At 42.3% G+C, this 17,908-nt stretch overlaps 1 protein-coding gene across 2 annotated transcripts in view; it reads left to right on the forward strand.

Moving 5' to 3' along the window:
* Nucleotides 1-16,818: 16,818 nt before the first annotated feature.
* The window catches only part of LOC126248697 (trehalase-like), a 238,376-nt gene continuing 237,286 nt past the window's right edge, over nt 16,819-17,908 (forward strand). For both annotated transcript variants that reach the window (XM_049949979.1, XM_049949980.1), the window contains exon 1: nt 16,819-16,924. In XM_049949979.1, the coding sequence (XP_049805936.1) occupies nt 16,842-16,924 (83 nt within the window). In that variant the 5' untranslated portion in view covers nt 16,819-16,841. The remainder of the gene's footprint in view (nt 16,925-17,908) is intronic.

Below are 17,908 nucleotides of genomic sequence, written 5' to 3' on the forward strand. Positions count from 1 at the left end.
CTCCGGAGCTGGCCGCGTCACTGCCTCGCAGCCGGCCCGTTACGTCTGCAGACGAGGGTGTGTCCCGGACAGCGCGCGCCGGCGCTCTGCGATAGGAGGACGGAGAGGGGCGCGTCATCGTCTCTGTCTCATCTGGGGTTATGTTGACAAATGCACGTCTCTTCCGCGGACAAGTTCGCCTTTTGATAGCTCTCAAATATACATGTTATATACTAATTATAATAGTCCCTGTAAAGTTAACATTTGGTAAACTACAGTAAATCGTATACTATAAAGAACGTTCTCCTACAGGGCTCGGTTTTGGCACCACTCTTATTTAACTCGTAACCAGTGACATATTCACCATTCATTCGTCCGTAGCTCGTGGTCGTGCGGTAGCGTTCTCGCTTCCCGCGCCCGGGTTCCCGCGTTCGATTCCCGGTGGGGTCAAGGATTTTCTCTGCCTCGTGATGACTGGGTGTTGTGTGATGTCCTTAGGTTAGTTAGGTTTAAGTAGTTCTAAGTTCTAGGGGACTGATGACCATAGATGTTGAGTCCCATAGTGCTCAGAGCCATTTGAACCATTTGAACCATTCATTCACTAAAGTTTAGCTGTGACGACGACCTAGCGATAGCAAATCAAAGCAACACGTTCGAAGAAGGTTAACAAATAGTTACTAAAGATCTAGAAAACCTTGCTCAGTATTACAAAAAGTGGAGACTTTGCCTGAACACTAACAACAGAGAAGTCAGCTCATTCTACCTAACCAGTAGAATGGAAAACAAAGAACTGAATGAAAACATTTTAGGTTACGCTTTACGGTGACTGTTACTGATATCGAATGAAACAGCAAGTGTACCAACAACAGTCACTGTTTATTTATTTCCGCAACACGTTTCGAGGGTTTCAGCCTCCATCATCAGGTGGACTTGTGTAAATTAGTAAGTAATAAGTAATTTGTTTTTATGTATAATGAGCCGGTCGCTGTGGCCGAGCGGTTCTAGGCGCTTCAGTCCGGAACCGCGTGACTGCTACGGCCGCAGGTTCGAATCCTGCCTCGGGCATGGATGTGTGTGATGTCCTTAGATTAGTTAGGTTCAAGTAGTTCTAAGTTCTAGAGGACTGATGACCTCAGATGTTAAGTCCCATAGTGCTCAGAACCATATGAACATTTTTTATGTATAATTTTGCCACCGTTGGTAACATTTTCTATTACACGTAATGTTTTCAAAATGTCACCGGATTACAAAAAGCCGGCCGGGGTGGCCGAGCGGTTCTAGGCGCTACAGTCTGGAACCGCGCGACCGCTACGGTCGCAGATTCGAATCCTGCCTCGGGCATGGATGTGTGTGACGTCCTTAGTTTAGTTAGGTTTAAGTAGTTCTAAGTTCTAGGGGACTGATGACCTCAGTAGTTAAGTCCCATAGTGCTCAGAGCCATTTGATTACAAAAATGTGTCAAAGTATAAGCTATACGAATTTGACAGAAAAGACTTTGTGTACTACTGGAAATATTAACATATCTATTCATCTACACAACCAAAGATTTCCATAATGCCTTAATACTTCCTCAGAAATAGTTTATTTCTATGTGTTCTTTGCACTTTAAAATAGCGTTTCTGATTTCCTGTATGTTCTTTGCACTGATTAGTTTCAAGACGCCATTTTTGTTTAAAAAGTGTATTCCATCATGCACACAAATCCACCTAGTGAAGGAGGTTTAACCTTCGAAACGCGTTGTGGAAATAAATAAACAATGGCTGGCAACAGTAAACTTGTTTCTGTCGAACTGAATGTAATCTTCCCCAACAAAAAATTACGGCATTGGATGTAACCCTTGACAGTGTCTGACATTTAGGAGAAACTCCTAATTAACAGAGCAAAAGCTAATATCCAGAAATAATATTGTAAGGGAACTGGCTGTTGCTTGCTGGGGATTTAATGCAAACACTTTGAGAACTACAGTGCAATAATTTGTACATCCTGCTGACGAATACTTTCTTCTGTTTAGAGTAGAAGTAGCCATCTCAACAAAATAGGTATCAATCTAAACGACGCAATGAGGATCGAGACAGGAACTCTTATATTCAGATTTATACCATGGCCGTCAGTACTTGATTATGCTGCACCGTCAAATCTCCGACGACAACAAGCAATAATACACGAATAAACTCGAAAGATCTAGAGACTTACAAATTCACGAAACTCTGAGCAACTTATTGCGCACCCGACTAAAATCTACAGAACCAGACTGGGTAAACATTGGCCAACTCACCCCAAAAATATATAATCTATGAGAAGAATCGATAAGTCAGTAGATGTACTTCCATGGTCAAGAGAAATAGATAAAATAGAGCCAACCATTCAAGCTCAGGGAGTGAACCAGCCAAGAAAAATATGACGCATCCTCAGCCATGTCAGAACTGGCCACGCTGTGACCAAAACAACAAAACGTAAGTGGGGAATGACCGATGACAATCGGTGTAACTGGGGAACATCGGAACAAACACTGGACCATATTTTGTACGATTTCCCTTAAAGGAAGGAAGGTAGATTAGGGATTAACGTTCCATAGACATCATAGTCATTAGAGACGGAGCACAAGCTCAGATTGTTTCAAGGATGGGGAAGGAAATCGGCCGTGCCGTATCAAAGGAACCATTTGACTGGAAATCATGAAAAAACCTAAAGCTGGATGGCCGGACTCGGATTTGAACTGTCGTCCTACTGAATGCGAGTCCAGTGTGTTCACCACTGCGGCACCCAGCTTGGTGCCCATAAGAGAATTTCATAGGCACCTGGTAAGACTTTGCAGATGCAAAATGGGCAGTGATCAACAGGCTGGTTGGCTGGAGTCATCGAATATCCAATTACAATGGGAAACATAGGGGGCGGGCAAGTACCCTGTCGACTGAGCTAGCCAAGCACGACTCACGAGCCACCCTTACGGTTTTCTTCCGCCAGTAACTCTTCTCGTACCTTCCCGACTTCATAGATGGTCTCTTGTGTGCCTTCAGAAGGAAGTTTCAAAACAGCGTGCAGTCCGCTGCTAAGTGAAAATTCATTCTGGAAACAATCCCCTCGGCTGTGGTTAAGCCATTTTTCCGCAATATCCTTTATTCCAGGATTGTTAGTCCCGCTAGGTTTGCAGAAAAACATATGCGATGTTTAAAATGTAGAAGAAGAGGTACTGGCAGAAGTAAAGTTGTGCAGGGAGTCGTGAGTCGTGCGAAGTCAGCTCACGAAAAGGTCCCCAGTTCGGGTCCCGGTCTGGCACACAGTTTTAAGCTACTAGGAATTTTCAAATCGGCACACAATCGGATGCAAAGTGAAAATTAATTCTAGTAACACGAAATTATGTGGAATGTAAACTTTTCGATAAGTCGCCACGTAATTGGGCTCAAATTTCTCCCATGCTCCATGGTTGGGGAATGTGATATATGCATGAAGATGCACCGGCACATTTTGCTGCTGATGTTAGACGACATTTAATTCGCCAGTAGGGTCGAAGATGGTTACGTCGAACAGGGCCTTTACCTTCGCCTCCGAGATCACCTGAGTTAAATCCACTGAATGTTTTTGTTTGGGTTCACCTCAATGTGAACTGTAAAATACTTTCGTTGATACGGTTGAAGAACGACTGTTGCTAAACCTCCGTATGAGCTTGAATATTATTTCTTAGTTTTTTCGGGAGACGTGTGCAGGAGGAAGCAATATATTGGTTGACTCTTCTAGCAACATAAACTCTCGGAATTTTGGCAATAAACCACAGCTTGATTCACAGCGCCTCTCCTGTAGCGTTTACTACCAGAGGTGGACGAACGTTTCCGTAATGCTTTCACGCCTACTAAACAAACCATGGGGAAAGGGACCGGACTCCTCTGGATCTTCTCGGTGCCCTCCATTAATACTGCTTGGTAAATGTCCAAGACTGAGGAGCAACTTTCAAGCATCGGTCCAATGAGGGTTTTGTAAGCTAACTCATTCGTGGGTGGACTACTCTGCCTGAGGGCTTTTCCAAAGGATCTCAATCTGGCATCTGACTTGCAGAAGATTAGTTTTATGTGCTACTTCTACTTTAAATCACTGTGTACGCATACTACCAGAAATTTAATAGACGTGTCTGTTTAAGTGATTTTTCCACAAATGTGTAGTCAACAACGGTTATTTTCGTCTTTTATGTGCAATATCCTTCATTTGTGTGTGTTGATGGTTCTTGTAGAAAGCTGTGAGCCTCAGCATGTCTTCTTACATTTCGCTACAATGTTCTAATATTGCGACTTCTCTACACTGAACAGTATGAACCACGATCAGCCTCATGCAGCTTTCGTAGTTATCATCTAGGGCATTTACACATACTGTCAACAGTAACGATTCTATAACACTCCCTTGGATACACGAAGCTCTTTGTTACGAACGATATGCTAAGTTCCATTTGCTGGGAACTCTTCAATTCAGTCGTAAAACTAGTCTGGTACGCGCGTATATTAATCTAAGCGACAGTGTGGAACTGTGTCGGACACCTCTTTTAGCATCATATACACATCCCCGTATTTAGCTTTCCCAAGGAATACCAAAATAACTTCAGATGAATGCCAGAAAACTGTGTTTTATTCTTGTTTCCCCCTGACCTAGGCATCCTTCCCTATCGATGGTGCTGTCTAGGGATGTTACACCTTAAAAACGAATGGAAAAGAAGTTTCAGTAGGCATGATCTGTTTGATCAGGTTGTTATCACCTAGAAAATTAAAGGCGTTAAATAAGAAGGTTCGCATGGTAATGTTTAATGCTAAACACCAGATGTTGCTCTATGCTTAATTGGAGAGAAATACTTACTTAGCACACATCATTACCTTTCCTTCGGTATGTGTGAGCGTTGTGTCTGAGGCGTACGTGCTTTATGTAAATGTCTTTTATGAACTTTTATAAAGTATAGTGTTGTTTTTGTATCGTTGCTTAAGATGAGAAAGAGTGAAACACCATGTTATCACACACATTATTCCTCTCCAATCATACTGTAACGTAACCTTAGAAAAATTCTAAATGACTGTGCTGATAAACTTCTTTGTTATTCGATTTTCAAACAGCTGAGCAAAACATAACGTACTCAGACATTTCTCTCTTTACTTATTTTGATCATCACTAAACTGACACACAATATTTTTAGCGCAACGCAATCTGAATTTCAATAATCCCTACAAAAGAATGGCCCTGACTAACAATAACCTATACCTTTCATGAATCACTTACCTCACAAAAATCTTCGTTACTCGAACTACTGCAATTAAGCGAGCGCCAATACTGCCAAATAAAAGATTCTAACTACTGAAGGCACTAACTACTGATAGGCATAGTTAGCAAATGAAAGATTTTGACAGAGAACAAACAATGTATTTATCTTAATAATGTTCAAAAGTCATCATATATATATCTATCAATCCATGACATCCATGTTCACAAAGCCGACCGAAGTGGCCGTGCGGTTAAAGGCGCTGCAGTCTGGAACCGCAAGACCGCTACGGTCGCAGGTTCGAATCCTGCCTCGGGCATGGATGTTTGTGATGTCCTTAGGTTAGTTAGGTTTAACTAGTTCTAAGTTCTAGGGGACTAATGACCTCAGCAGTTGAGTCCCATAGTGCTCAGAGCCATTTGAACCATGTTCACAAATTTTTTTTTTCCTGACGGACCCCCGTTCAGATCATCCGCTCTCAAAGCCCTGCCATCTCTCTCCCCACATCCACCACTGCCGGCCGAAGTGGCCGCGCGGTTCTGGCGCTGCAGTCTGGAACCGCGAGACCGCTACGGTCGCAGGTTCTAATCCTGCCTCGGGCATGGATGTGTGTAATGTCCTTAGGTTAGTTAGGTTTAACTAGTTCTAGGTTCTAGGGGACTAATGACCTCAGCAGTTGAGTCCCATAGTGCTCAGAGCCATTTGAACCATTTGAACATCCACCACTGCTGGCGGCTCACCTCCAACTGCGCAACGCTACGCGCTTTTCCCATCCAACTGCCCAACACTACACAAGCGAATATTCCAACAATGAGTCCAACCAGCCACAGACTGCACACAGCACAGTCAGCGATTTTCATACAGAGCGCTACGTGGCGTTACAAACATAAAATCCTAAACAGCCTACTTACAATACTGCTGTTGCTGCCTGGGTTAACGTACTATGGGATGGAAAGACGTCCATCACAGTGCCACTTGTAGTCCTGTGTTAGACACTGCGGATAGGTTTCGGAATTAATTCAGCACAGAGGCGCACGGTCCGATGATAAAACAATACTGCTGTTGCTGCCTGGATTAACGTACTATGGGATGGAAAGACGTCCATCACAGTGCCACTTGTAGTCCTGTGTTAGACACTGCGGATAGGTTTCGGAATTAATTCAGCACAGAGGCGCACGGTCCGATGATAAGGTACTGTAAGCCACCCCCTTAACCTCCACATTTCACATCCTGAGAATGAACAAAAATCCCCCTCGCCCTTCTGAGTTTCCAGCCGGCTACCTCCGGGTCAATTGTAATAATAGTAGTGTGAGTTATCGACCTTGATCACGTGTGTGGGTAACGGGTACCCGTGAAATTCAGCGAATTGCGTTTCGTATAGTGAGCGATGTGAGTCTGTATTAGAAAATTTGCCTCTTACGATCGTACAGCCTTTGCGTCACGCTCTTTTATTAAGCCAATAAGCTGGTGTCAAGAACCACGACGCTCTTCCTTTTAACCTTTTCGTCTCTCCAATTGAATTAGCATTGACCGAGCGTTGCATTTGGTCGCGGCCGGTTTCCGACCGCCGCAACGCGTCCGCCTGTCGGCCAGGCACGCGTTCATGATGACACGCACGTACGCAAGCGTCTGGCTGGGGGCGTGTACGTGGGAGTACGAGTAGGTGGAGGTTCTCCACACGCCATACTCGCCCACAGTGCGACACTGGCAATTACGTTGAGACCTGCTGCGTACAGCTGTCACCCGGCTGTCCGTTTGCTTCTCTAAAGTCCTCACTCGCGTCTTTCTTCGTCGCCTGTATTCGACCTTCACTTCACTGCAGATTCAAGTATCAGTCATTTCAAAGAAATTAACATCAATGTCCATACCGTGGGTGGAATTAAGGGCTTTGTACCCGATTAACTGTTTCTGTTTCAATGGTTCCTTAAGTCCTGCAAGAAATCACGATAGAGTCCGAATGCTTAAACCACTAAGGCCGTCTTCTTGGGCGTCATTTTCTACACATATCTACCTGTATAGTACGTTGATCTTTAAGAAAGATCTTTCAACACTTAATCAAAAGTTGTATGTTGCAGTTTAAGATTCAACAAATTTCATATGTTTAAACTCAAGTTTTACTGTTCATGCTTCACTTTCCCACAAAAACAACCGACTGATCGCAGAATGTATGTTGTAGTAGTTGACTATAAATTGGTATGCTCCTCTTCTCTTCCCATCCCTATTCGTAACTGCCACCGAATCACTGTTCTTACCAGACAGTCCCACTCCTCAACGGCGATTCGGCGTAGATCCCTCGGAGTGCTTGGTGTGTCATGTCGTCCATAAACAGCCTTTTCAATCTATCCCAGGCATGTTCGATAGAGCTCATGTCTGGAGAACATGATGGCCACTCGCCATGGACGTCGGGAGTGAAGTTGCGTATCATTCAGCCTATTGCGCACAGTTTGAGTCGTAACACGACATCCTGTAGCTGCACAACAAGCATTGCTGTCAGGGTTCCTCCGAGCCATAATCTGTAGGTAACGGTCATCCACTGCAGTAGTAGCCCTTGGGCGGCCTGAGCGAGGCATGTCATCGACAGTGCCTGTCTCTCTGTATCTCCTCCATGTGTGAAAGACATCGGTTTGGTTCACTCCGAGACGCCTGGACACTTCCCTTGTTGAGAGCCCTTCCTGGCACAAAGTAACAATGCGGACGCGATCGAACCGCAGTACTGACCGTCTAGGCATGGTTGAACTACAGACAACACGAGCCGTGTACCTCCTTCATGGTGGAATGACTGGATCTGATCGGCTGTCGGACCCCCTCCGTCTAATAGGCGCTGCTCATGCATGGTTGTTTCTATCTTTGGCCGGGTTTAGTGACATCTCTGTACAGTCAAAGGGACTGTGTCTGTGAAAAAATTGGAAATTTGTGGAAAGGTCTTGTGAGATCAAACTGCTGAGGTCATCGGTCCCTAAGCCTACACACTACGTAATCTAACTTAAACTATAGACAAAACACACACCCATGCCCGAGGGAGGACTCGAACCTCCGACTTGGAGAGCCGCGCGGACCGTGACAAGACGCCCTTAGACCGCGCGGCTACCCCGCGCGGTTGTGTCTGTGATACAATATCCACAGTCAACGTCTATCTTTGGGAGTTCTGGGAACCGGGTTGATGCAAAATTTTTTTATGTGTGTACAATTTCAGTGCGAGCAAAACATAACAGGTCGTAAGTCACTGCTATTGCGTTTGTTTAACGGTTCGTCTTCCACTCCGGCCGCGACTCGCCGGCGGGGCGCGTATGTTTTCTTCGTGTATATGGCGCTCGAGTCGTGGTGTCGTCCTAGTCAGCATACTATTGGCTGACGTAGGCTCACAGCCCTCTCTGCTGTAACATTCCAAGCCGACGTGCCGGAGCTTGATGTTACGCCGGAACACATTTTAGTTTGTCTCTTAAGACACCCAAAGTGAAATGATAAATGACGCGGTGGGCTTACTTAGAGGGCAATGTGAATAGCTACTGAAGTGTTCCTGGACACGCAAGGTTGATGTGCAATTTGATAAGAGTATTACAATGAAAAGTAAATGCATTTGAGGATAATGATGGTTCTAAAACTCGTTTGGTACCTGTGTAACAAATTCCACCTTTAAATTGCCAGCCACGCGGGATTAGCCGAGCGGTCTAGGGCGCTGCAGTCATGAACTGTGCGGCTGGTCCTGGAGGAGGTTCGAGTCCCCCCTCGGGCATGGGTGTGTCTGTTTGTCCTTAGGATAACTTAAGTAGTGTGTAAGCTTAGGGACTGATGACCTTAGCAGTGAAGTCCCATAAGATTTCTCACACCTTTTTTTTTTTTTTTTTTTTTTTTAAATTGCCAGCATGAAGATCTCTCCACAGGGACAGTCTGACTTAGGTGCCTGGAATTTCAATAGATCACATCGAAGTTACATTGGAAACATTCATTAATAAAGCTTCTTCTCCACAACTTTTAAAAGAGCTGTCAACTATCATCATTGTGTATTGGAAGTTCTATCCTCAAGGTGCGGCTGCAGAATCGTCGTCATACCAGAAACACTTTAACAGCTCATTATTCTGGGGAAACATTCAATTAAGTGCCATGGAATGTAATTCTCATTCAAGAATGAGAAGGAGACCGTTTTCTTCTTGGAAAAAAATAGCCTCGAGGTCAGAAGATAAGAAAATACAGATAAACATTGAAAATCAGAAGAGAAAAGTAGTTACTAGGTGAGAAACCCGATGCCTTGTCGCAGTCACGCCGAGATTTGACGTTTGATTTTTGTGTCTGACGAACAGCGTTGCAACTGACATTTTAGTAAGCTGTCAATAACAATCAGCGATCAGTAGATAATAGTATGTTTACCATAAACTAATTGTGAGCAATAAGATATCTTAGCACAATTACACAATGTAGCTTCAGGAAAATCGTTAACGTCGCCTGATATTGTTTGAGGCACAAGATTATCGCGCGTTACATAATTCGAAACAAAATCACTCACTGTGTCATTAAAACCATCTCTTTCTGAGTATCTCTTATCTTTCACTGTTGCGCACACGCTTTGTCCTCGTAGAAGCATTTAACAAGGAAAACGCTTTTTATCTTCATCGACAATTAATAACTCTTTACCTACCTCTCTTCAATTTTTATTCTGTATATATTATAGTATGGGTTTTCTCAACTGTTTTAAAAGAAGAGTTTGTTTCTGTTGGGGGATTTGGCGGTATTATCTCCAGGTAGCACAGATTTCAAAACAGCGCAATACCTTAGGTTAAGCTGCAATTTGTCCCTCGTTTTCAATCTCTGCACACAGGTATGGTATAACACAGAGCTCGCCCTCGATAAGGAAGGAAGAAAGGAAGGTTAGAACTTAATATCTCGTCGATAGCATGGTTATTAAAAACGGAGAACTAGTTCAGTTACAGAACGATATGGGAATTAAGTGACCACAGCTCTCTTGTAGAAATTATCATGGGGGGTACGTGCTAAGTAATTAAGAGGAACCTCGTACAACTTAAATCAATATCACAAAATTGGGATTTAAAGCTTTTTGTTGCAGAACACTAGTTCCTTATTTTAACCGTCGCGTCTCCGCGGTAAACAGTATCATATGAAGGTGCATATTGCGCAGCACCTGTTTTCTTGTTGCTATGAAATTACGTTTTTTTTTCTCTTACCCAGTGTATAAACTTTTGAAACACCCGCTAAGTTTACAGAAGATTGTAAGGATTGTAAAGGACTGAAGTTCTCGCACTAGGTTGCGAGTAATTATTAAAACGTTGAATGTATGTAATCTTGTGATCCGTTGATACACATTCGAGTAAAGGTAGCACAGTAGAGATACGGCAGCTGTTACCAGGACTGTATTCACGAAAAGCGAATGTGATCCGATAGAAAAATATGTAAACGGAAGAAAATGCAACAATGACTGAAATACAAAATATATTTTGAAGTCAACGGCTAATTGGGGTTCGAGCTGTACAGTATAACACACAAGACTAGTAGGTTAGAGAGGATGCGCTGGTCTAGAAAATTCGGCTGAATTGGTGTGCTACTAACAAGACTCTTCATTCTGAGAAATCGTTGAAATAAAATCTTCAAAATCATTCATTTCGTTAAATCAAAGAAATTTCTGGAATCATGTATTAGATGGTGGAATTATTCTATTACGACCTTTTTCTACCTGTTTTCTGCATAAATATTTGTATGCTTACAGTGCCTACAGCGGTTTTTTGTTAGCTCAAGAAGAAATATTGCTGGTATTTGGAAATTATGACATTTACTAATTACATTTGCAGTAATACCAGCCCTATTATAACTACAACATACCGACCTTCAGCATGCGATAAGAGAAGACTAAAGAGGGTATTTTAGCGCGGCAGCTCAGGTTTTGTAAATATCTGTGCTTCAATAAAGTAACAGGGAAAATTCACAGTGCGTAACAGTAACACACTGATCAATGAACGTCGAGTAACCCTGCTGATACACTGTAGTAACTAATTATCAAAGGGTAATATACTAATACATATTTTGTAGAAAGTAATTAATCGTGCTTCAGAACTGTATTTACTTATGATGTATAGCTTGATTAAGGAAAATATGCGAAAAGCTATGTCAACAGACGCCTGCATGAAGATATTTTCTGACCTGATCGTGAGTAAAATTTTAATTCCGTGTTTCTATAACAGGTATTTGTGAATGAGTTGTATACCATAATGATTGTGGCTGGTAATGACAAAGACAGGGATTAAACTGATGTCCAGAATGATCTTCAGTATACAGGTGAAAACACTTATGGAATGGCGCGGTTTGAGGCGCCATGTCACAATTATGCGGTCCCTCCCGCCGGAGGTTCGAGTCCTCCCTCGAGCATGGTTGTGTGTGTTGTTCTTAGCTTAACGTAGTGTGTACGTCTAGGGACCGTTGACCTCAAAAGTTTGGTCCCTTAGAAATTCACACACATTTGAACATTTTTTGAACTTATGGAATGCTGAAAGCACCGGTAGCGAGGGTGATGAAATATTTTGCTGTATTGCGTAAAGATCTACAGCAGGTCTTTTCCCGCAACACATTAAGACTAGCGTTTACTACCGATGTTATATGCCCTGTTAAAACAGTTTGGCTGATGAATTGGACACACGTGAGGCATCTTTGCTTTTCTGGCACGAATTCCTGTGGGAATGGGAATAGCTGAAATTGTTTCTTGCGTGTAAGAGTATGTGACAGACAAGTTCACGTAATCAGAGTTTTATCAATAACGTAAACCTATTGTTTAATTTGACCGTTGCGTTAGCCAAAATAATAACTTAGTATTATACGTAATCATACAGCATAAATTACAACATTATTTTTACAAATCTAAAAAAAACTTTTCTTTTCTCGCAGCATCATTTTTATTCTGTGGTATACATTTCGCTCTTAATAAAAGAAAAAAATAAGATAACCGATGTTATTGTTCGATTTCAGTGTGAATATGTAAGAGTATAAACTTAGGACAAAACATCTGTTATCATTTAAGCGTTGGCTCCAACATATTTCGTCGATTTTTGTCAGATAGGGGCAAATACCAAATGAGACCATGAACTAAGTATTGGCCGTGTTATATAGTTAATTTGTTTTCATTTTTTGCGATGAAAAACGTTAATATTTGGGATTCCTACTCTCTTCAAAAATGAAAACACGATACAAACCACATTCTGTATTCACAAAACCACTTCAGCATTTCCCAACATTGAACGTGGAGTTGATTCCACTTTATCAAAAGAAATGAATGATTTACTCACCATATTGGAAAACTTAAGCAATTTTACATGTAAGTAAGTGAGTCATTGTGTCAGTGGACTGTGTTAGATAGTGTTCACTTCTCATGTTTTATTCTACTCTGCTTGCAACTATCAGGTAAAATGTGTTCTTTGAGTCAAAATGGTTCAAATGGCTCTGAGCACTATGGGACTTAACTTCTGAGGTCATCAGTCCCCTAGAACTTAGAACTACTTAAACCTAACTAACCTAAGGACATCACACACATCCATACCCGAGGCAGGATTCGAATCTGCTACCGTAGCGGCCACACGGTTCCAGATTGTAGTGCCTAGAACCGCTCGGCCACTCCGACCGGCTCTTTGAGTCATGTCACATGAAATCTTAGTCGTTTCAGCAATGCATTCCAGCCACGACACATATAATTAACTAAAAGAATTGCAAGATTTATTATAAATTGTAATTAAAATGTGAAGCCGTTTGAAAATTTTATCGGATGATCAGAGAGAGGTAAGGTCGATTGCAAAAGCGGTGATGGGACGGCTGAAGTGCGACTAGCAGCGCGGTACCGCAGCGCGGCGCTGCGATCAGTAGGACGTGACTTGGCTAGCTTTCAAGGCGTTTCAGTTCTGGTGTTATATTTGGACCCATAGACGTTTATAAATACTCTGCGTTCAGCCTTACGGTTTCAGCGCATATTTCCTTCGGCGCAGTAACTTTTTTTTTTTTTATTCAGCTGTCAAACTCTGTCCACAGTCTTGTATTTTAGCACGTCGTCAGCGCTGAAACAATCAACACAGTACGCTATCGGCTTAGTGTGATCAGCTCTGACAAGCCAACAAACAGTGTTTCTCGTGTGGGATTTTCTTATTGCCTTCTTCATCACCTTTAAACAGTCTATGGAAAGGGAAAAGTAATACGGTCTCTAACTTCAGCTCATGACCTTTCAAGACCTGTCTCTGACATAAATGTGAGTTTTTAATGGCTGGATACAGAGTTCTCTCAGAACCTTAAAAAAAAAAAAGAAGAAGAAGAAAGATAGGCCTTACTATTCCACCAAGAGGGAAGTAATTTCAGAGGGAGTTCAATACATTATTTTTAAGAAGAATGGAAGAATGAATCGCTTGAGATCCCAGTGTGAAACCATAGGTTATGGTCCACGTGCGATATGCATACTAAGACGATCTAACAACGACGCAGCAGTCGAGATAACGCCTTGTGGTTATCGTTTTGCTGCCACCGTCAGGTGAAGCTCGACGAACGATGTTATCACGTGTCGGTCACGCGATTCGTTTCGAAAGAGATGTTCGATGGCATGACTGAGATACTCTGCTGCCACAGATCGCCGACCTTGTCGTCTTGCGCTACGTCAGCTTGAAAGAATCGGTTCACGAGACGAAACCAAGGCTGTGCTAAGGGCGAATTTGTTGAAACCGGACTGTATTACATATTATTCAGTAACAGTTACCGGAATCGTTTGCATGCTCCCAGAAAAACCTAACTATACTTGCAAACGTATTTCTGTTCTAATTCATACACAGTCAGTCGTCTAGCGGTACATCATTTGGCACGCTCCGGCAGCAGCAGTAGCGGTGCTTATGTCTACGAAAATTTACGAAACGTTGATTAATCTGATTGCTGCGCTGGTGAATGTAGACTCTACTATAAGTAGTGCAGACATGAAGAACACTTGAGTGATGGCACTTCGCTATACGCCGTGCACTGATCTGCGGAGTGTACTTTTACATTTAAACTTTTTCCATTTTTTTAAATTAAATGAGGGTAATAAATATCGAGTATTGCCTACATTTTATTTTGTCCGCATTCGTAATGCAAAACGGAGAAATACGTGTACATATATATTTTTAAAAAAAGTTCTATCTATGAAACGGATTGTTGTTATTCCATCTACGATGAATCTCAATGAAGTCTGGAGTGTTTTTCAGTTAGGGTTGTTTGAGCGCCGGCCGGGGTGGCCGAGCGGTTCTGGATGCTACAGTCTGGAACCGCGCAACTGCTACGGTCGCAGGTTCGATCCTGCCTCGGGTATGGATAAGTGTGATGTCCTTATGTTAGTTAGGTTTAAGTAGTTCTAAGTTCTAGGGGACTGATGACCTCAGCAGTTAAGTCACATAGTGCTCAGAGCCATCTGAACCAATCTTTGAGCGACCACATACCCAAGGACAAATGTTTTTGAGCTTTTATTTCATTAACATTACCGATTTCAGGAATTTATACCCTTCTTTTGATGGGTACATTCTTATGTGTACTGCATGCTGCAGGCGCTCAGCGAAATTTCGTCTGCTGCGGCGATGTGTTCTATTGATCAATTTTGAGCCCTCCAACATAAGAGACCACATGCTATGTCTAACGACGACGAACAATGCGCATGTCCGCTACATTTGATTGTTTCACACGAGTACTATATATTTCTACCAATATAATTCGCAACTACAACTGTGTGTTTCGTAACTAACTACCGGAAGATAAATTATAATTTCTCATCAGCATTTTTTCTGGTTTTGATCTCCTTCAGCAATCTTTAAACGATTTATTGGTTTAAATAATAAGATGAAAACTACGACTTCCTATTTGGAAACGTTTTCTTTCAGTGAAGGCACATTTTGATATCGGTATGGAGCGTCAGTGTGTTTAGTACCTGTGAGGCTAAGGTAACAATAAATGTGGAACAAAAGCATTACCGCCATGACACGGAAGTTTGAAGTTCCTCCAGCGTCGTGGTCATCAGAGATAAGGGTTCATCATTAGGTTGACGAATGATTTCCATCGTGGCCTGTTCAAAGGAACCACCACAAAATCTGGGTGGCTCAACGGAGTTTTAAACGCGAGTGTGCTGTATTAAAAACTGCCACGCCTAGTTCAGATACAGAACTGACTGCAAAGTCGAAAATAATTATTTATATGACTTTAAACATCCGCAGATTTACATCAGCTTGTGTCACTGTAGCTCAACATGTTTCCTTTTCTGTTTCGTGGTGTTCTCATCAGTTTATTTGAAGATGGACAGCACATTGGATTCTTGGTAAACATTAATCTATAAAACAATACTGTTATGTCACAGTAAGTCTACTTTTTTATTTACTTTTAAAAATCGTCAACGGCAATATTATTGTGGATTTCAGTTCTGTCGTGTCGGAGTAGTTTATATGAAATAATGACGCGAATTATTGTGCTTAAGTTTTTCAGTGTCTTAAGGCATTCATGTTAAAGAGCACTAGAAGACAGATAGACGGTAAGTAAGAATGTTAAACTAAAATATTGTAGCTGCCATTATGACAGACGAAGTGGGCACTTCAGGAGCTAGCATTAATATACCATATACTTGCGGCTGTACTGTACATCGATTCCCTCATAATGTGCCTGAATATGGAGCTTTGAAACAGAGTACAATTAAAGTGCCAAGCAGTAAATACTGCAATCTGGATAGAGAAATAAAAAAGGGAATAAACAGTACATATTTTACACTATGCGAATGTGAAACTGAATTCTCAAATGCCTTTGTTTTGATTTTAATTCCATAGAAGCTTTCACTGTAACTTTTGCATCAGATGGTAAAAAACGCACAGTTTTAGGGTTTTTTAAATGTATGTATTGGGAATATGGTTGATTCTGTTACTGTAGTCTGTAACTTGACTTCAGCTGTAGAGAATTTCCCGCTCATTGCCTATTCTCCGTGATAGATGCCTTTTCACGTTGAAGAAAGGCTTAAGATACGAGCTGCTTTTGTAGAGATCTTGGCACAGATGAAAATACGCGTCCCAAAATCGACTCCAAAGACTTTTCTATTGTTACAGTTTTGAAAAGCAAAAAAACTAACCGATATCGACTATTGTTAACGTACTTTAGCGTGCTAATGGTTGCGTGGAGGTAATTTCGGACATTATAACTGAAATATCAGGATGACAAGAAATAGAGAGATCCGGGAAAGAAGCGTCCCGCTAGCACTACTGACGTGAGATCGAAAGGAAACGATTGCGGCATGTTTTTTTTAGGGAAGTGACAGTCGTCGCCTACAATATTGCATCGAGACTTCACTCGGGAGGATTCCGGTCAAAACGCATCTTTTCGGACAGCGGCGGAGGTTGCGCGATCACGTAGGCGCAGGCATAAGGCGTGCGCCGATCTACTAGGCTCAGCTTCGCCGAATTGTGCCTTTCCCCGTTGCGACACCGCGAGATACGTCACGAGGGAGTGTTCGTCTCGCGCACCAATAGGAGCGCGTGACGCTGGAGGCTCGTCCGAGGTAGGCGACCAATGGGAAGGCCGGGCTCCTGACGTAATGCTACGACCCTCAGGCGCTCGAGCGGCTGAGCCAGTTGAGAAGATGCGTGCCTACCGAGAGGTCGTGGTTATGTTGCCGCTGGTGCTGCTGCTCCTGCTGCTGCCCCTGCCGCAACCGTCCGTGTCTGCCGAGAAGCCGCCACCATGCAACAGGTGAGCACGCACAGCTCCTTCCTCTCCGTAGCTTCTCAGGCTGAATTGCTGTAGAAATCTTTGCTGGGTACAGTTTTCAGCCTGCAGGGAGTTGTGCCCTCTGCTTTTTTACAACTAACTTTTGCTGTGGTATACAAGTTCAATGTAAATTGCACATTTACAGTGCAGTAATTAAAATGTTCTACCATTTTGTAGAACAGCTAGCTTTGAATATAATATTCGTGGCTGCCATAGATATGAATCAAATGTATTTATTACCAAGATTTGCGTTAAAAATCGCTCGCATTATCATCTAACTTGATGTCCTATATCTCTGCGGCTTGTGTTCAAAATTATCAGCTTATTCGCGGTGGATATTCGAAATGTTTAGAAACTGGAATTCGAATTTTTACTCCATATTCTGCAAATGCATAGCCTTGCAGGAACGAAATGAAACAGTTCTATGCTCTTCACTACAGGTAGAAAAATTTTAATAGTCACTTCTTTCTCTAATACTAAAAAGGTCAGCAAAATTGTGCAAAAATCTGTGATACTGGTCATTCAGAGTGTGACAACATCATTCCATAACCTGTGGTTGCAATATCATATCCATGTATTACTCTGCACAATAGTTCATGCGTCTTCTTTCTCATATACTAAAGAAGGTAGTTGTTTGACATTTTTCAATGCATGGTGGAAAATTGTAATTGATCAGGAGCTTGCAAACAAGTTTCGTTAAACACAGTCTACTACCACGTGCTATAGGTGTTTTTTTTTTCGTGTTTTAACCGACGATTATCTCCGTCTCGTTGCGCTGTGCTTTGAACTTGTTGATTATTCCAAACGTCCTCTGTGCTTTGGACTTGTTGATTATCCCAAACGTCTCAAATATTTAGCTATCCAGTGACTTCTAGATCGAAATTTCGCATATGTCCATTTCTGATGTCAGCTGTGTGACTCTCATGAGACTCCTAGTTTAAGGGCATCCGAGAAAAGAAAATGAAA

This window comes from Schistocerca nitens, chromosome 3 (genome assembly GCF_023898315.1).
Source record: "Schistocerca nitens isolate TAMUIC-IGC-003100 chromosome 3, iqSchNite1.1, whole genome shotgun sequence".
NCBI lineage: Eukaryota > Metazoa > Arthropoda > Insecta > Orthoptera > Acrididae > Schistocerca > Schistocerca nitens.